The sequence below is a fragment of the Gambusia affinis genome, linkage group LG03, assembly GCF_019740435.1.
Source record: "Gambusia affinis linkage group LG03, SWU_Gaff_1.0, whole genome shotgun sequence".
Lineage (NCBI taxonomy): Eukaryota > Metazoa > Chordata > Actinopteri > Cyprinodontiformes > Poeciliidae > Gambusia > Gambusia affinis.
In genome coordinates this window covers 12,188,083-12,208,750 of record NC_057870.1, presented here as the reverse complement: position 1 = coordinate 12,208,750, position 20,668 = coordinate 12,188,083, and the positions used below count along the sequence as shown (strand labels likewise).

Genomic DNA, 20,668 nt, shown 5'->3' with positions numbered 1-20,668 from the left:
TGAAATAAACAGGAAATAACATGGTGGTGTGCAGCTGCCACCACCATGTTTTACAGCCAGCCCGTTGTCTGTTTGTTGTTGCCCTTTGTTTTAATCTTCTCCTATCTATTCTACTCTCCTATCTACTGTGATCTTTGGTCTTTATGAAAGTATTTGTTCTCTAATGTTCTCTAAGACCACTGAGATCTTCAAGGAAAAGCTGAATTCACACTCAGATGAAATAACATGCAGATGGATTCTGTTACTACTTAGTTGACTTCGGAAGGCACTTAGTTGCACAGAGTTTCGTTGACGGATTTCAGAGTGACAAAGGTAGAATATAAATACTAACTGCATTATAGTGTTTTTCATTCGTTAAATTCTAACAAAAAGTTTTGTCTTTTACTTGACGTCTAGGCATTATTTTGTGTTTGTGCGGTACACAAATTCCTGATGAAATTTCTCAAAAATTGTGACTGTAATGTCACAGTGTGTGAAAAACCTCAGGGGACATGTATAGTTTTGCAAGACACAGGAGCTTTTTCTTAAATTTTAACATGCTGAGCAGTTTCTGTTGCAAACTTATCTATACCACCAATTGCCACAAATCTGAGCTAAAAGATAAAGTCAGGGTGTAATTTTCTTTAGGGGGCTAATCGCCAATGTGAGTCCTTAGAGAATGCTAAAGCCTACTTTGTGCGTGGAGGCTAAATTTGTCTCTGCTTTTTAAACAAAGATGCAGGCTTCTCATTTGAATAATAGAGAAAAAGTACACATTTGAACCAACAAATCTTTCTCGTCCCTCCTCCTGTGCTTTCTCTGCTTGCTCTCTCTGAATCCTCTATCCTCCATTAATTCTTACTTTTAATTAGGTCTACAGTGGACAGGCCTAGTTTTTCACTCTGTATTATCTGGTAAAGAGAGGTGGATGTAGGTGTGCGTGTGCGTGTGTGTGTGTGTGTGTGTGTGTGGCAGGGAGACAGAGTTTTTCTCCATTTGAAACATCCGCAGTCCCATTAGCAAATACAGAGTGGGGCTGGTTGATTTGGGTTACTGCAGGGAGCGACAGGAGCAGTCAGAGTGCAGGGCTAATGGCTCTCTGGTTCATGGGTCTCACTTGGAGCAGAAATGTGCTCCGTGACACCTTTGCAAAGCTCATCATTCACTCTCAGATTTATGGATTCTTTTATAAACTAACAGTAAAACTGCAAAAATACCCGTTTAGCTGTTTAGTATTGCAGAAAAAGTATGAGGGGTTTCAGTAGCCTTCCGTGTTCTGTAACTGAACTAAAAAAAAAAAAAGAGAAAGAAAAAACAGGTGAAATGTTTTGTGCTTAGCATTTTCTATTGTAAGATGTTAAATATGTTCGGAAAGGTTTTGGATCAATTGAAATCATGCCTTAAAAAAGCCACTTGAACTGGCTGCACTTGGCTGCACTTGAACTCATAAACCACACAAAATCATTAAAACTTTTGCAAACAGCTACCCCAAACTCCTGCAAAGGTTTCTCTCCTTTGCTCTCTTAGCGTGAATTGCACACAGACTTGTCTCAGCGTCTGAGAGAAAATGGTTTTCAGATTAATTATTGGCTTTGTTTTATCTGAATTCATTTTAAACCTTTCACCTACTGTAAACAACAAACATAGTGTCCTCTTCCATTAGCAGCAACTTCCATACCGAAGAGTGTTATTTTTAGTGTGTGGTCTTCCCCGTTCGGAAAAATGAACAATCTGGGCTGATTTAAGCAGAAGATTTGCTGGTCCCTCACTCTAGTTTGTTTCTGTCTTACTTGTTTTTAGAGCTTTGTTCTCAGGGCCAAAGAAAGTTTTACATTCAAACAGTTCCACCTGAGACATGATTCAATATATACACCCAGAAAACCAAAGCTGATGTACTTCTTTTGGCTCCCTAAAGCATATTCTCTTCCATTGAGTCGATAGATGCATACTGTGAGTGAACTGATAGGTAAAAGGGGCTATTTCAAAATGGCTTATTTGAGTTTTGAGTCTAATACTCTGCGTGTGTGCGTGAATGTGTGTCTTTGTGCGTGTCACTGGCAGAAACAATCGCTCTGTAAGAGCCCCATAAGAGCCCTCACCACATGAACACCCCATTTTAACAACCCAGACCAAGAGAGGGTCAGGAGCAAGGTGAGAAAGGAACAGAAGAACAGACAAACAGACAGACAGAGGCAGGAGGGGAGACAGAGAGAGGAGGTCAGTGACACAGAGAGAGTTCACCATCTAGCTCCCATTCAGGCTCCTCTCACTCCTCTCTTTTTCCTTCTCCTCTCCCTCCTCCTCTGCCTCTCTCCCTCTTCTCTCTGGCCATCTCTCTCTAATTGGAGTGTTTTTGTGGAGTAGCTCCACTCCAGCCCAAGTAGGATAACTGAAAATAGTCTCTAAAACCAACAATCCCTTTTGTGTGCCAGCTCTTGTCTCTCTGAGTGGATGCTATACTGTTAGAACATTTCAGTAGCGATACACACACGTACGCTCGCTCACTCACACAGATAGCTGCAGCAGCAGCTTCATACGCATAACCGGATAAGATTTTTTTTCAGGCTATATTGAAACAAATCTCAGATAGTGAAGAAAATATTTAACTCATTTTTAATTTAAGCTGAAAATACAGACATGCAGAAGAAAACATTCCCTCGATGCAAAAATCTGTTCAAATAAAATTTTCAAAAGTGTGCCATGAATTTGTGCTCAGCCAGTCAAAGTTAGTACTTTGCTGCTTCAAAAGTTAGCACTTTGCTACCCCAAGTATTTTGGATCTTTTCACATCCAAATGTAACTTTTTTTTTTGTCTATTCTTATTAGTTCAAACTCAGTCAAAGTGGATGGAAAGTGTCTGTGGACAACAGTTTCTTATTACTCTTTAGACAATGACCTTCTTCTTATCTCTCTGCCCTTAAAGATTCATTCTGTAGACAAATTATACTCAAGTGTACCTTTTAATTTATCCATTTAGTTACGTTTATTTAGTAAATACGTAGCTCCTGAACACAGTTGGTTGAATCATATTTTAAGCAGTACAAGAGTCTGATTACAAATGCAAGCAGCACTTAAACAAATAAAAATAAATCAGAAATATATTTTTCTTACCAACTTACAACTATACAATACTGCTCATCCTATCACATAACATCTAAATAAGATCAAAGTTTCTAGTTGTGGTGTTATGACAAAAATGTGGGTGTGAATACTTTTCTTAGGCGCCATAATATTCATTATGAAATGTTGGGAAGTTTCCTCTCCATCTTTAAACTTCCCACCAGCTCTGAGCTTCCCGAGGACCAATTACTTTTTTCCTCCTCGTCTTTCTGCTGCGTTCCTCCTCTAAGTTTTCCTCAGAGTGCTCTGAAATTAATTTAAGTCCAATCCTTTCCTGCCAGCATCTCAGAGATCGAACCCAGAGGAGGCGGGAGGAGCTTTACCCAGACATTACCTGGATGGCGCTGAGTGGCGCTCAAATCCGTGCGTGTAATTGGTTAAGACAGCTGCCTCTGGTGCTTGGCAGCCAATAAGGTGAAAGTTCATCACCCATAACAACTGGCTCTCTGCAGCGACGCATGCAGCCGCGTCATTAAAGACAGAATATTAGAGGGACAACTGGGGGCAACTGGATGGGGGATAACACGCGGCAGAAATAATTTCCATGACCAAATTTGGGTGATTGCATTTAAATTAAATTATTGGGTTGATTTGTTGTGGGGGGAGTAACGGTATTATGCAGGCGGACTCCTTGATTAATTGTGCAAGATTTTAAAACTTTACCATGATATTTTACAGCAAATATATTACTTAAAACTGCTGTCAAAATCTTACTTTTAAGTTCATTTTCTCCACTCTAAATGGAAGGGATTGTTTTCAAATTTTGTCATGGAAATGCAGTTAATATACAGCAAATAAAGTTTATACACAGATGCTCTGAAAACTAGGCTCTTGTGTACCCTGCCTTTTTGTCAATTTTAATGTATCTTGCTTTCAGTCGCAGAAGTCAGAGCTGCCAATATCAACTTGAAACCGCTCGGATCAATAGAGCACCACAAACAGATATAAAAGGCAACACCTACGCGCTAGCATTGATCACAGTGACATTTACTTTGCACACCCACTAAATGTCCTGCCCTTGTCACAACATTTGAAGAAAATCACACCAATCGATGGCGCTCACTCACACACGCCTCCCATGACTCACACACACTCACAGAGACACGGTCTTTCAGGGGGGAGGGCTTTGAACTCGGTCCCAAAGTTATTGAACATTATTATGCAACAAAGCTGTTCTGCTAATATGTCATCGTTGTCTCTTTAAATAATATGCTTTAAACTCGCTGACCTAGTCTTCACGTGTTACTGAATAAAAAGCAGAAACAATCCCATCAGAGTTTTTTCTAGTGAACCGTGATGATCAAAGTCAGAGTTAATTGTTATGTTCAGTGGGAGACGATTGAAGGGAGCTGGTCCAATCCTTTCCAACTCCTTCATATAAAATGCTGCTAAACAAAAGGAAAATATGATGGGAGATTATTTAGTTTTAGTTTTATTCTCGGGAGGATAAAGCTATGTTTTGTCCTCTATCTCATAATTGTAGTAAATTCTGAATCAAAAGTTTTGGTTAAATTCATTTTTTGACTGACTTGATATAATTAGTAGTGAGTCAGGTGATAAATGTCTTTATTGCTTGCCAAACGTCCTAAAGTTTAGGAGAAATAAGAAAAGCCACACAATAACCTCGAAAACTCTCAGAGGATTCCAGGTTTTAAATCTTTTTTTTTTTTTTTATAAATTTCTGCTCATGTAGACCGTTTTAAAAAAAAAGAAAAAAACTGAAACAATTGGGAGTTTTTCTTTTCTTCCTGCTCCTCTTTTATAATTTAATTCTAACACTGTGCTTTCTTTCTCTTTTATATTTGTCGAATGCATCTTTGCTATTAGTATTTCATTTGCTCATTTTAAAATCACAGATTTTGGAGCAGATGTTTTTCTTCTGTCCCACGCTCGGCCGTCTGCATCTTCTATTCTGAAGTTTTCCAGTCGTCAAAGTCGTGTTGACCTCTGTGTTCGCGCTCTCTTTCTAACGCCCTCCTCCTGACTGCTCAGTGTCCTGAAGTCCATGTTTTCAGAAACAGTTTGCAACTGATATATTAATGTCTAATGTGCCCAGCACTGAGGCTGAAGAATGGAAAGAATCATGTTATAAATTTAGATTGCTAGATGAAGCATGTGGCATGAGGTTATATGTATCTTATGGGAATATAAATACTTTTGATTCACTGAACCTGCTGGATCCTAAAAAAAAAAAAAAACGTTAGAGAGTAAATTTTCATGACTAAGCTTTTTGAATTTATACTATATTTTAATGTGGCCACATTTGTATACTTTATTTATACTTGACAGGTAAAAGCGATCCTTTTTGTGTGGTGGAGCTGAGCAATGATCGACTACAGACACACACCGTCTACAAAAATCTAAACCCAGAGTGGAACAAGGTCTTCACTTTGTGAGTAGTTTTGACATAAATAATTTTTACTCTTTATTAATGACACATTTTCATACCTTGTTTTTTTTTATATTCATTTTGAATAAATATTAAGAAAATATTTTGATTGTCTTCAGACGTGTGTGTTTCATATTGCAATCTTTTACTTTTAACAATGCGGAACTTTTTTTCCTTAAATAAATTTCTAGGTGAAAATATTATGGAAACGATAACATTAATAAATTTAATTTCTCCCTGAACGCGAGACTTTTCTTATTATGAGTGTATTAATTGGTGAACAAATTCAAAATGAAACAAGATCAAATAAAAGAAATCAAGATATATAAAAATATTTTTTATTTCCATTAATGTATATTCAATGAGTTTTTTTGTATATATATATATATATATATATATATATATATATATATATATATATATATATATATATATATATATATATATATTTGTTAAAAAGTGTAATTACCGCTGTCTTCTATCTTGTCAAATGTGACAATTTTTGGTGAACCGATTCATACACTTAAAATATAAGTAAATAAATAAATAGATACATTGTGCTGCTGTGAAATGTCATACAATTTTTATTAATATTCATTATTCAAAAATATATTAAACATGATGTATTTTATTATTATATAGGTGTGGTAATTCTTGTGATGTTGGATATGCTGGATTATTACACGGGCTTTTCTCATCCTTTCTATAAGTCTGTGAGATGAAACAGCTTCTGCACCACTTGAGTCTTATGTCCCCCGTCTTTGTGTGTGGTCCAGCAACGTCAAGGACATCCACTCAGTGCTTGAGGTTACCGTTTACGACGAGGACCAGGACAGAAGTGCAGACTTCCTTGGGAAAGTAGCTATCCCTTTGCTAAATGTGAGTCAAAGGCAAGATTTCTGTTTGTGTTTCTTTTTCTCCTCCCTTGGGAATAATAGGGAGAGAGAACATACAGCGGAGGAACAGAGAGAATATAAACAGAGTGGGATATAAAAAGCAGAGGTTATTTTTGCAACTCCACTGATGACACTTATTATTTCTCAAAGTGGGGGGAAAAAAAAGTTGACAGGAAGCAGAAATAAATGGAAGACCTGAGTAAAAGGAAAGGTATGGATTGATAACTGAGAGGATATAAAGTAAGTGGATGAGAGATGAGATGAAAATGACGCTGATAGACAGAAAGATCCAGCTTGGAGGTGAAAGAAGAATGTCTCTTATATCTGGTAAAAATATAGCTAGCCTGTGAAAGAAGTGTGCGCGTTGTATATCTGCGCTTTGCTGTAACAGTGTGATTCCCCAGGATAGTTAATTTCTGTTTGACAGAGCCGAGCTGCAGTGGGTAATGAACAGGTACTTGTCAGAGTTGCCACAGTTGTTTTGGGTTCCCTGTCAGCGCCAGCAGCTGGGGTTCAAAGGTGGCCCGGGGAGCCGATTCAGCCGGGTATTGCCAGACAGACGCCTGTCATGTCCCTCTCCCACAGATCCAAAATGGAGAACGCAAAGCCTACGTCTTGAAAAGCAAGGAGCTGACAGGGCCAACAAAAGGGGTCATCTTTCTCGAAATAGACGTGATTTTTAATGCTGTAAGTATTTCTTTTGCTTTTTTTAAGTCTCCTCCCTGTATATTTTTTTTTTTACCTCCCACCCCTTATTATCCTCTCACTCTCATCCTCCTCTTGTTTTCCCCACCATTTGCCCCCTTCTATGCTGCTGCTGTCTTTATTCTGTTTGTGCCCCCCTTCCCTCCCTCGTTTCTATCTCATCCGTCGTCCCTCGTCCTCGTTTTGGCTTTAATTATCGAAGACTCCCTCTCAGCAGCCTTTGTTAGCCCATTCACCATCGCCGTGTGTGTTCTTCAGCGGCCATCTTACAGCTCTGTCTCCTGCTCTCCCTCTCTTTCTCTCTAGCCTCTGACATGAGGCACGCTCTCTTTGCATGTGCTGCTATGCTGTCTCAGCGCTCAGTACCTTTGAAATAATCAAGACATTTCTCCTCATTATCACATTTGTGAGACTTTGTGCTTGCTGTACTCTCCAGGTGAAGGCTGGTCTCAGGACGTTGACTCCCGTCGAACAAAAGTACATCGAGGAGGAGCCTAAAGTGTCCAAACAGGTACATCTGCAGCTGACGTTTATCATATGCCACACCTCCTCTTTTTTCTTTATCTGCCTCCTTCCAATTGACTCCCTATTTTGCTTAAACGTCTAAAGCAGAAGCTAACAACACCGCTGAGTGGCATCCTGTAAAGCTCAACAACTGTGTAGGCAAGATACAACAGGATGATTGAAGGAAGAACAGCATTTGTTTTTTTGTTTTTTTTGTTGTTGTTTTTTGTCCTCCTCCCTTTTCTCCCCCATTTTTCTCATCTCCTTCCCCTCGTATCCACTCTGAATGGTGAATAGAAATGTCAAGCTGTCAGCTCTGGGGTGCATAAGTAGATTGGCCATCCTTATAGTTGGCCCTCTTTGCCACTGCTGCTTTGCACTTCATTGTCACGCTGCTCAGTGTGGCGGCACCACAAAGGGATGAATGGTAGGGGCTGGCCCGCATCAGATGTGTCATATGAGTGACCGTTCGGGCTCAGCAGTCAATGTTACGCCACGCACAGTCGAGCGCGGCCCCGGGCCTCGTCCCGACGCAGCACAGCGCACATCCTCTTTGTAACTCCTCCGTCCTTCGTCGCCACCTCTCCTCCCCCAGCCTCACTGTCTCTGCCTCACTTTTGCTGCTCTGCCTCTCTTCCCCATCTTCATTTCACCCCTGACTCATGGAGAGGACCCATGTCAGCGTCACTCAATGATGATGTCACTGGCTGGTTTGGAGGGACTGCCCTGTGAGGGCTCTTTTGTATGGCAGCAGCTCCCCTGCTGTTGCTGCATTCACTCACAGCAATAAAATAAAATAAAATAAAGGTGTGTGGGTGTGTGTGTGTGTGTGTGTGTGTGTGTGTGTGTGTGTGTGTGTAGGGGGAGGAAACATGTTCCACCTTCAAAACTCATAAGTGCAGTTTTGACATTGTACTCAATTTATAAATAACCCAGTTTTTAAGTGGTTTCCATAACTAAAGAGTGCTTTCAATATCAAAGCCATGAACGTCTTCACATTTTATGACATTACAATCACAAACTTAAAAGTGTTTTATCGGGATTTTATAAAACAGACTGACACAGAGGAGTGCATATTTGTGGAAGAAAAAAAAGTGATATTTCTTAGCTAATAAAAAATTTGAAAATAAACAAAGTGCATTTCTACTCAGCCCTCTTTTTCTCTAGCAGCCCTATCTAGAGTCCAGTGGAACCGTTTACCCTCGAATGCCACTTCATTCTCAGATTGAGCCCACCTCTGCGTAATTTTATATCTTGTCAAATGTGACAATTTTTGGTGAACCGATTCATACACTTAAAATATAAGTAAATAAATAAATAGATACATTGTGCTGCTGTGAAATGTCATACAATTTTTATTAATATTCATTTTTCAAAAATATATTAAACATGATTTATTTTATTATTATATAGGTGTGGTAATTCAAAGTGCATTTCTACTCAGCCCTCTTTTTCTCTAGCAGCCCTAACTAGAGTCCAGTAGAACCGTTTACCCTCGAATGCCACTTCATTCTCAGATTGAGCCCACCTCTGCGTAATTTTATGTAATATAAATTCATTGTAATTCATTAAAGACAAATGAACTCATCACAGTGATCGGAGACAATATTGTTGAGAAGTTTAAAGCAGAAATGATTATTACATCGTACAAAAAATGTGAAGAATATGACGCAAGTGGAATCATCTCAAAGTATGTCTGTCAAAATGGCACTGTAAAAATCAGAGAAGGAGCTGATACTCCCATGGTAGCTCTGGAGAATCTGCAGAAATAAAGAACTCTTCAGAGAGATCGCAGTTACAGGAGAACTATTAGTCATGTGCTTCTTAAATCTGGATTTTATTGTGGCAAAAGGTCTAGTTGAAAACATAGGCAGTTACCTCAAAATTATATACCATTTGTGATTACTTTATAACAGAAAATTGCATTAAAATGACTCAGACGTTTGTCCCGTAAAATGACAAAACGTGGAAAACGGTTCTGGGGGTATGAATACTTACGACGTTATCAAGGAACGTCTTAACTTAATGACTGAAAATAAGTTGAGATGTCAACTGTCTGGTTAGCCTCAACCTTATTTTGACATTAAGAAATAAAACATTTATATGGTTTGAAAAACAAAATGTCTTAAGAAAAAAAAAACACGCTTGGTATTTTTTTCATGGAGATTTTTGGGAAGGCAGGATCTCCTTTGGGAACAATTTCTCCTGCTGGTGACCTGATTGGGCAGTTTCCTGTCCTTGGGTCTGTTATGCTATTCCCTGAATGGCTGCAAACCCAGGACGGGGGCAGCAGCTCTACTTCTCTTTACAAGTGGACTGACACATGAAGCACAGAGAGGTTTGGATGTGCCACTGGATGATATAAGGAAGCAGAATTGTGTTGAATCTAAATCTTATCCATACATGAGATGAATTAAACATGATTTAAAAATGTCGAACACACCTCTGTGATCCTATGTGTTACTAGGCAAAGTCATAGATCATCTAGAGCATCAGTGTCATTTTTTTCAGCTTCATTTTCTCTCCCAAGTGTTATTACCTGCCAGCTTGTTTAAATGTTTTATGCAAAGTTCACAATGAAATGATAAACTGTCTAAATAACAGTCTGCTCTTTTCTTTTTTATGGCTCATTTTCAACACGAAGACTTCATTTGTCTTAAGTCGTTCGTTTTTTGTGTGTGTTGCTTTCCTTCAGATGCTTTTGCGCAACTTCAACCGAGTCAGACGCTGCATCATGTTCCTGATCAACACAGGCTGCTACATCAACAGCTGCTTCGAATGGGATTCTCCGCAGAGAAGCATCTGTGCTTTTGTGGTAGGTGTGGGAGCACCTGCGGTTGCACTTTTTTTTAAGCTGAACACACACACACACACACACACACACACCCACGCCCACGCACGCACACACACACACACACACACACAGAGCAGATGAACAAGCAGGGTTGTTCTCAGATGTTCTTGAGATCATTTCTATAGTCATTAGACATTGCAGCTTGTTAGACTCTCTTGTCCATCTACAGAGTAAACACAACTACAAGCAGTTCCTGAACACGAAAAGGGACGACTTCTCTCCTCTTGTCTCCAGTACACTCCCACATATCTTTTGCTCTCCTCTGTCATCTGCGTCTGGTATTAAAAGGTGAAGCATAATTGGACAGCGGAGCTATCAAGAGAGGAGATCCTACTGCAGGGCAGTCTGAGGCTGCTTTGAGGTTTCTATCCTAAAAGATGACAGAGTAGGCATTTAGTCCTGTCTGCTTTATGTCCACTGACTTAAATAGCTACAGGACAGGTGGACCTAACCTGACCTGGCCTTTTACCATGGGAGCACTAAGTGTCTCCACTGCAGACATTAGCTCCATTTGGCCGTTTGACACCAGTTTAATCTTCACTGAGGCTGTATGTGTGTGTGTTTGTACAACAGGTGACACTGTCATCACAGGAGTTGGGTCAGAAGAGACGTAGTATTGATCAGTTCACGTTTCCCATTATATTCTGTGTGTGTGTGTCTGTGTGGGTCTAGAATGCATGTTTGCATTTCATCTGAGAGATCCAAGGTTCTCACATTTTAAAGTTCTGACCTGCCGATTTTAGCCGATTCTCTTTTGGTATTATGAATAACACAATACATTTTTCTTCTTTCAACATAAATTAAAAATTGAAAAGTTGTATTTTTGTACTAAAATAAATATAGTTACAGAGCGGTGTACTTCTGAATAAAATAATAATCATCTAGAAATACAGTAAAATCATGCAGGTTACCAGACAGATGTATCTCTGCAAAATAAAACAGACTAAAGACATATATCATCTCTGTTTTGTACAGAGTGAAATGACTGTTTGCCATACTCACTACTTACTCAATAATTTCAAAATAACATATTGTCCAAATTATTGTCTAAATTATTATTTGAAAAGAAAAAAAAGCTCTTATTTATTGTGTTATCGATCGTCAAATACTTCAATCATGTATTGTAATCAACCAGGAGCTCTAAGCAAGATATCTGTAATCGAGATAGCAGTCGGTCTTCCACTGCTGTACAGTTAAAATGGATATCCTTTTTTAAAAAAAAAACAAAACAAAACATACTCAGCGATTAAACAGTTGACATTCTTTTGCCTGTATACAAGTGGCTAGTACAATTAGCCCATACTTACCACCACAAAGTGTGTTTTTCCTGTACAGTAAACAGACATTTACCTTAAATGTTCTGGCATTTCTGAAAGTTTCCTTACATTTCCTAACAGATAGAGTTTTGCTTGTAAACATTATCTTCCTGCTTTCTGCTGAATTCTCTGTGTCTTGGCGGATTGAATAAATAGAAGAAACATTTTCTTCATAGAATATCTTGTCTGTTTTTGTGCTTTCTCGGACTTGGTTTTAACACCTTTCAATTGTTGATAATAACTCAATTTACGTCTTCTTCACTCAGCTGCAACTTCTACACTGAAGAGTGTTGTCAGAGTGAAATCATTGCACTTGGTATTGTGAAAAATGGTGGAATAAGTCGTTTCAAACCATAATTTATATATTATTTCCTTTGGACTTGCCATTATTCTTTTTCAGTTATAACTGAGGGGCGAATAAACACGTCAGACACATAAAATGATCAAGAGATTTATGAAAATCAGTCTTAATTATGATTAAATAATGGGGAAGGTTACGTTATTAAAAATTCAAGCTTTGTGTGAACACCCATGAAGCTGCTCAGCTTTCAGACATGCACTTTGTAATGCAAGGTGCACAACATTCCTGATTAACAGCTCAGACAATTCTTATTGTGCTCTCTTCTACCCAGAGTGTTCAGATGACGACAAAGGGTGTATCTAGGCCAAGGACAAAGTGTTCTATAGTTTATAGTAATTCTGAAATTTAGGTGTCATTGTGCACCCCCCCACCCCCTTCCTCCTTCCCAGGTCCACCTCTACCCTTTAGGGAGTCTGCTAGCGTAGGAGTATGCACTTAGCTAAAAGCATTGGAGTATTTAGGGCCTCTTCTCCACACAGGTATCCCCTCCCTCTCCCTTCATTCCTTCATCTCATTTCTTCCTTACTTTGAGAGGCCTCTTAATCACTTCACTCATCTCTTTAAGTGGGTTTTTATGGGGGGCCATCTGGCCAAGGTGGCGCATTCATGAAGGTGTGCTGCTGCGTGCGATTATGTCCATGTGCGTGCGCCCACATGTGCGTTCCTGCCTGCAGACAGATGTTACACCTAACTTTCTGTGGGCAATTTAGTCTCAGAACTTACAAATGTGCGCACTTTATCAGACTCCAGCAAGCCTGAGGGGGATATATTTGAGACTTTTTAGTTATTTTTTTTTTTTCTGAGGTTTTTTTAGAAGTACATCAAAATGCAGTTGTCATAACATGTCACAGCAGAACACTCCCTCCCCACAGGAAAAAAAAAATAAAAATGTTTAAATTTCGCTTCATGGTTTCTTGCTCTCCTTCTGCCCAATCCTGAAATGCCAGCCGCATGTACACATCACCCATTAGTGCCAGCTGTGATTAGTGTGTGTTTTGTGTGCATGTGTGAGAAAGAGAGATACTGCATAGTCTCACATGGAGCCTTTCACTCTCTCTCTCTCACACCCACACTGCTGTCACCCACCCATCCCGACAGTGAATCAGCCACCGTGGCAGCTTTGCCTGAGGCGTTGGCACAATGGACGCTACTGGAGTTACCTCCTGTCCTGCATGATGGGTGGTGTCTTTGTGTGTGTATGTGCCTGTGGATGGTGTCTCCATTCCTTGTCTCGGGGTTAAGCGTCTGCTTCCGTTCTCCACACCTGCGAGCAGAGTATTTCTCCCTCCTATCTGCCCGTCCATCCATCCTTCCATGCCCGTTCTTCTTTATCTCCAACGCTTCCTCCCCCGATCCCCCCTCCTCTTCGCCGTGCCTCGCAGAAAGTTGAGGCCATTGTCGGGCCGAGCGGTGTTGGGTTCTCTTCTCCCGCTGCTGCCAGCTCTCCCCCGCGGCCCCTGCAAGACAAGGCTGTTATTGCCCGAGGGACCACAGGCCTCGGCGGCTCTTCCTCCAAACAAATTTGCTGTAACTTTATCTGCAATTGGGCCCTGAATTGGGAGCAAATAGAGGCAGCTTTGTGAAGCTCAGGGAAGGGCGAGGGCAGCGAGCTGGGGGTTGTTGGGGAGGCAGGGGAAATGATACCAGGCTCTTTTATGTCAGGCAAAGGAGGACTCTTATCAGGAAGAGAGCCCAGACAAGGGAGCTACTTCTACAGGAAACTGGAGCACCTATCACCTGCTTTGCATTTAGATAAAAATTCACCCAGCTGAAATAAAAAAAAAAGAGAGGGGGTGTGGGGGGGAGCAAAGACAGGTACAGAAGCAGCCATTCGAGTGTCTACGTGTGTTTGCACATGTCTGGTTGTGACGCTGCAGCAGTGAGCGGCACACACCAACCACTCTGGGTCTCTTTAAATTGCTCCTTTGACTTCTCTTCAAAGAACCTCTCTAACTTTTAAAAGTTTTAAAGTCGGGAGTTCGTCTTTGCCCACAGCAAGGGACAGCTTTGAAAGATATACTTTCACATTTTGCTGCTCGCTTGATTTGCGGAAAAATGAATGATAGTTGAAATATTGTGGCGTGACTGACAGAGAATACCAAGTCAGGGTTTAATCACCAGAGATAAAGACTCAACAGAAAACGAGACCTTTTTGTTTGAGAGTCAAAGGATTAATACATCTAATAGGTGCCGCTGCAAACTTTTCTTTCCGAGGACATACGCTTTGTTTTATTTCACAATGTTCTAACCAGATTGGACAGATTTTTTTTATTAGATCTACACCAATGATACTTTATTCTGCCGTTGAGCAGCAGGGGGCAGTCTAGCACCGCTGAATAAAGTGTCTGGTCACAAGCAGGACAACCCACTCCACCACCTCCCTCCCCCCTCTCCCCACCGCCACCCTTTCTTCATGTTCGCCCGAACTTAACAGGACTTCGAGTTGCTGTCTGGCAACACTTAGTGCCAGCATGGATATTGATGTAGGAGAGATAAAGGGGGAACTCTGAAATCCAAACTTCAGTTTCAGTCCACTGAGACTGAGCAGGGGGAAAGTTAGCCTGGTGTGTGGTTAATGTAAGCCAAAGCACTGAATATTACCCTCCCACAGTGCTGCTGCAGAAAGCCGTCAGGACGCGGGCTCTGTTTTCGAACCAGAAATAAAACTTTTTAAAATCCCCACACTAAGCACTTGAATGCATTAGTTTGACTTTTTACTTCCTTAATGTTTTCAATAAAGCTCTTGTTGTTTTTCAAATAATAATTATAACAATAAAAAGAAGCACAAAAGATCAAAACTGAAATGAAATCCAACTCTAAAGGCATGACAAAATAAATTAACATTTTAGGGTATGAATATTTGTGCTAGAATATAACAAGAAAAGACACTGTGGTTTTACTTTAATATGTCTGTTTTAATTATTTGAGCCATTTGATTTTCAGACTGTTCTCAGATGTTAAGTTTGCCCAGTTCAAATTTGGGCTTTAACTGCTGTTAAACTATTTTAGCAGATTTGACAGTGACAAAAAAAAATTTCCTTTTCTCTGTGTTTTTTTATGACAAAATGATACTTTTGTTCTGAGCATTTTTCAAAGCATTGCACCAAACGATGCACTGTTTTATGATTCGACTTGTTGGCTGAAGGTAAAACACAACTCTTTTTATTCCCGACGTGCTTTTAATCAACCATCACTATTCCTGTTTGTCGTAGTGACAAAATGAAATGTCCATCTATGAAATAAAAAAAAGAATAAATAATACATTTTCATGATCTTGAAGACAAATAGAAAAATTGCTGTTTTTAATTATGACTAAAATCCAAATTAATTTTCATAGATCTAAAGCAAGACTATATACATATGTTTATGAATATAGATACACATTTATGGAAAATAATAATGAAAAAAACAACAACAAGGAAACAAGCCTTGGACGTTTACAATACCAAACCGCCACCATAAAAATCAGTAGCATAGGTGAAAACAAGAACAATGCGAGCCCAGCATCCTTTGGGGGTGCATGTGTGTTTTTGTGTGTGTCCTTATATCCAGTAAGAGTCATAATCATATGGGTTTTCGGACCACACAGAATAATCTACCAATGATTTCCATAGTCTACATCTGGAACTTCACTCAGAATCTTCCTCCACTTTTTCCATTTGATCTAGTGTGTTTTTGTAGTTGTCCCCCTCCAACCCCCCCTCCGTCTTTCTCTGGTCACTGACATCCACAGCAGGCGCTCCTTCCCACTCCCATCTCTCCAGGCGAAGTGCTTCCTATCTTGTGTGGCGAGCGGCAGCAGCAGCGGGGGGTGTTGACGGCGGTGGTTGCGATTGCCCAGTCCTGGTGGAAAGGTCCAGGTACCGCAGGGCCCTCAGTGTCCAGCCGGTGGGCACAAAGACGACGCAGGGGCCAGCCACCGCTGAGCCCGGGTGTCCGGTTTCCCTAGCTGCCAGTCAAAACTTCGCCTTCAGCCGCTTTGCGAACAGAAGAGAAGGGGGGATGACAAGTTAAACAACCCCAGGCAGATAAAGAAAAAAAACACATTAAAAACAAAGAAGAGCATAAAAAGAAAAAAAAAAAAGGATTATTATAAACATCTTCTGAATGTGGAATTAATTTACCCAGCTAGTGATTAGATAACCAGAAAATATATTTACACAGCAGGACGTGTAGGGTATATTTATAACAGTGAACTTAAAAGGAGCGACTGTGGATCTGCATAAAGATGTTTGCTGTTATTTATAGAATCTACAAGAATTAAAAGGAGTGAGCTCCTTTGTTTGTTCAGTTGAAGTCAAGTTTCAGCACCTCGACGACGCGTTGTTTTGTCAGAGATTATTTCAGAGTTTATCACTGTTACAGAGCATAATAATCTGACTGCAGATGGATTTGAAAGTAAGTTTACAAGAAGTATACAAGAATTTTTGAAGAGTTTTTCTGCAGGAGATTTTTTTTTTCTGTTCTCTCACTGTGGTAAATGTTTTTAGGATGTAGAAAGAAGAAGTTGTTTTGCTTTTTGCTGTACAAATAATCAATTATTAAAGTGTGTGTTTCTCCTGCACAGCTGTTTAAGAACAAATCTCTGTGTGTTGGGGAGGGAAAGGGACGTTGAGCCTGAGAGAGACTGCATGTGATTTCAAGCCTTTTGGGAGATTTTCTAAGCTGCAGCGACCAAAACCACTCAGGTTTATTTAAAGAAGGAAATGAAACTTAGAGAAAAATTTATGATGTGTTGGACATTTTTAATGTTTAATTTAGTCTATTATTTTTCATTCTGGCTATTCCGTGTCGTTTAGTTAATTTTGCATGAAGGTTTTTTTTTTTTTATATAAAGTTTGGATGAGAGCCATTGAAACTTTTCCGAACAAGACTAGTTTGCCACGGCACACAGTGTGCCTTTTTTTAATTTTTTATTTTTTATTATTATTATTATTATTCAGTATTCAACCAACTCAGCGAAGAAACTGCTGTTGAACCTCGTATTCAGATTAACCTTCGGCTACAAGAGCAATGAAGAGCTTCCAAACAATCACATGCACACTCAGAAATAAACCAGTGTGATGGTATTAACCCTCCTCTTTCCACTTGTGAACAGTGTTATTCTACAAACAAGATGGATTAATTGCAACACAGACCAATAAATCTCCTTTACATAGTAATATTCTGAATTTTAACAGTCTTGAAAGTTTTCTGCCAAAGCTGATTGCTAAATGGAGATGCGCTTCTTTGCAGAGTAATTAATTTCAAATCTCTCTTTTTTTTTTTTTTTGCTCCTTATTTTGAAATAATGGATTTGTTGTACTTAAATTTGATAAATATGTTTGGCTAGAGGACATTAGGCATTAGGCACGGCTTGCATTTTCAGCGTTCGGTTATAATTGCTGCCAAGATTTTATCAGTCGTGAGAAATCTCTGTGCGCTTTAAACATGATACTATTTGAAAGGATAAATATGCTTTTGTGTCTGTTTGTCTCTGACGGATGTTGTTCCCACACAATAACCCATCTCAGTTTTTCTTTTTGTTTTTTTTTTAGCAACAATTGAAACAAAGCCGTCTCACTATTTGCACAATACTGCTTAAAAGTATCAAACCATGAGCATTTTCAGTTTAACTTTCCCACAGATATCTCCTCCAACGGCTGTATAAATCTGTTGTTGGAGGCTGAAGGAGCCTTACAAAAACCAGAATGCAGGGTTTAGGGAAAGGTTCATTTTCAGATGGTGCTCTTCTTGTTTGGTGATGAGAGGGGAGGTGTAGGGGTTATGGTTTTGGCAGATAGGTGCAGTGGAGGTTAGAGACAGGGCATATGAGTCTTTTGGAGCAGCAGAAGAGGGTATTGGGGCTTGGAGTGACAGGGTTAGGGACTCGGGGTGTGTGGGGTCATATTCTGGAGTTTGGGGTTGAGCTCGAAAGGGTCAGCTTTGTTGAGCTGCGTCTGAAATGGCACACGACCTCGGGCTGTTGGATGATTGGCACGAAGGAATGAGGATATGGCGGCTCAAACTCGTCCTCCTTCCTGAACTGGAGACCAACACATCTCTGTGGGGCCGAGATGTTTGGATCTCAGCTCCTATTGCCTGTATTCCATCTTCCGTGTTGTTTCCTCACAATTGTGTATTATCACCAAATGCAGCCACCTCAAAGCAATCAACAGTACGGGTTATTAAATATTTGCGTTCCCAATCTACACTCTCCTCATTTTTTCTTTCCTTTTTCTCTTTTGACAGATTTTCACCATTGTTGTCTGGAACTTTGATCTTTATATGATTCCTCTGGCTTTGCTTCTGCCGTTGGCCTGGAACTACATTCTCATCGCGTCGGGGAAGGATACGAGGCAAGATGTCGTGAGTAAACCTCTGCTCTGTTCGGAACTGTTCCGCCTTTCTTTTGTCCGTCATTCAAGCAGAATTTATTTATTTATTTTTTATCAAGACATTACAATTCATTTCATACTTTACATTTGCTGACAATGCATATATGTCTTAACTGTACACAGCTACCATTCATTTAATGCGGATATTAGTTACATAGTTATAGCTATAATCAGTGTAGATGTACAGATGAAAGCAACAGACATTCCTTTAGAAATTTTAGAGCGCTGAAACTCTGAATTTATTTGTATGTTTTTAAGCATGTCTGCCAGTTTTTGTTAATGAAAAACCCAATTTTGGCAAACAAGGAGCTTGCATTTCTTCACCGCATCCCACATTTCTCACTTTGCCTTCTTTGAGGCAAAGAGAAGACAGAAATAATAGGCTGTCACCTTGAGCTATGTTACGCCACTTACCTGGTAGTATATTTATTTAATTCATTTTATTTTTTATCTCTTATACCAATTAAATGATGTCAAAGCAATGTCATGGAGAAACAGACATGTTTTAATCATGGCCAGGCACATTTGGAGAGTAGAGAGTGAAAACGAGTGAGAGAGCCGGACTATGGAGTGAGCGTGAACAATGAAGTGATTAATTTTAATAAGAGTCTTCTTCCAAGACTCAGTCGGAAATAACCCGTTAACAGACTTCAGTGTTTTTTTTGTTTTTTTTGACGTCCTTGCCTTCTGTATGTATATTTATCTCTTCTTAAGGAATCTTTGGATTAGATTGGATTGAATTTTGGAAGTCCGTATTAAATTCTGTCATTATATTAAACCAAATCTAATAGCTGTCGGTCACTGTAATTTCATACATAACAGTAGAATTAGATTTGAACAGAACACGTCATACACCACATATCTAGAAGTCTTTGGAGATGATCTCTGTTTCAACGCCTCTGACACTGTTTGTCCATTTAAAAAGTGATATTAAATTGAGCAAAATTAGCCAGATGCAATTTTAACACATCTCGATAATAGCCTTTCAACATCATTTATTTTAGTTTTTTAGTTCATATTCAAATAAGAAAATACTCCTTAACAAATAAATTTGCACAGATATAACAATGAAATCTAAATATAAGCAGGTGATTTTTCTTACCTGTAGATGGCGACATTGCTTGACAAATTAAATACGTGTAATCTGGCAAAAAAAGAAGAGTAAATTACACTCCCCTTTAGAGAAATGCAGCTTGATGAATTTGATTCCTACATGCTTTGCTCTACACATCTTAAGTAAAATGAGGCAAAAGTTTATTGATGTATTGCAGATAACCTTTAATTCACTTGCGATAGAGAACTATTAATTCTTTCCTTAAAGTAGGAAAATATCTGACCCCTGCTCTTAGCTACACATTTTTTACTCTCATTTAATTTTTCTGTTACAGTATTTTTTGTGTGTGTGTTATTCTGGAGATTTGTGGACATCTTTTACTTATAAACTTTATTGTCAACACATTCAGATTGTTGGAGATTCAGAGGACTTTCTGTCCCTTCCATCAGGGTTGTACTTTCTCGTGCTTCGAAAAATTCATAACTGACTCCCCTTCTGTTTAATCTCTTGTATGAGTAGTCAGTCAGATAAACGCTGTTGTGTGGTGGGGACCGGAAATTGCTTAAACGTACATATAGGCTCTGTTGGTGCTGGAGCGTCGATGCAGACATTTTGCGACGACGGGAGGCTTGAGAAGCTTGGAGACCGTTGGAGTAAAGCTACTCTGGAAAAGTGAGAACGCCCTAACATTGAATTGTGCTGTATGTGCTCTCAGTGAATGTTAAGTTCATATGTTATAACAGATATATTTTGCTGTGGTCTTCTTTTTTGCTGACTGAAGTACTTTTGTTTATTTCCTTTTATTCAGAAATAATAATGTAACTGCAAGAAAAGTGTTGAATACAGCTAATTGCCTTGACACATGTGCTTCATATGTGTTGGATAACAATGTACATATTGTTATCCAAAACAGAATACAGCGAAAATGCTTTATGTTTTCCTAGGTAAAGCTGATGCACATTTGTGTGTACTCTCTGGTTACTGAAATACATGAAGGTTTGGTTTTGCACGGTTCTCACTGCTCCTCACATCTGTGTATTGGTGCTCGGATGTGGGGGTGTTGAAGGTATCGATGAGGGCTGATGGGGTGCTTACTGATGTCTCTCTCACACT

General features: G+C 39.5%; 1 protein-coding gene across 6 annotated transcripts in view; it reads left to right on the top strand.

Moving 5' to 3' along the window:
- Positions 1-20,668, top strand: part of mctp1a (multiple C2 domains, transmembrane 1a) — a 162,359-nt gene that overhangs the window by 98,022 nt on the left and 43,669 nt on the right. For all 6 annotated transcript variants that reach the window (XM_044112901.1, XM_044112900.1, XM_044112903.1 and 3 more), the window contains 6 exons: positions 5,389-5,491; positions 6,265-6,367; positions 6,970-7,071; positions 7,526-7,600; positions 10,289-10,408; positions 18,356-18,472. In XM_044112901.1, coding sequence (XP_043968836.1) covers positions 5,389-5,491; positions 6,265-6,367; positions 6,970-7,071; positions 7,526-7,600; positions 10,289-10,408; positions 18,356-18,472 — 620 coding nt within the window. The remainder of the gene's footprint in view (positions 1-5,388; positions 5,492-6,264; positions 6,368-6,969; positions 7,072-7,525; positions 7,601-10,288; positions 10,409-18,355; positions 18,473-20,668) is intronic.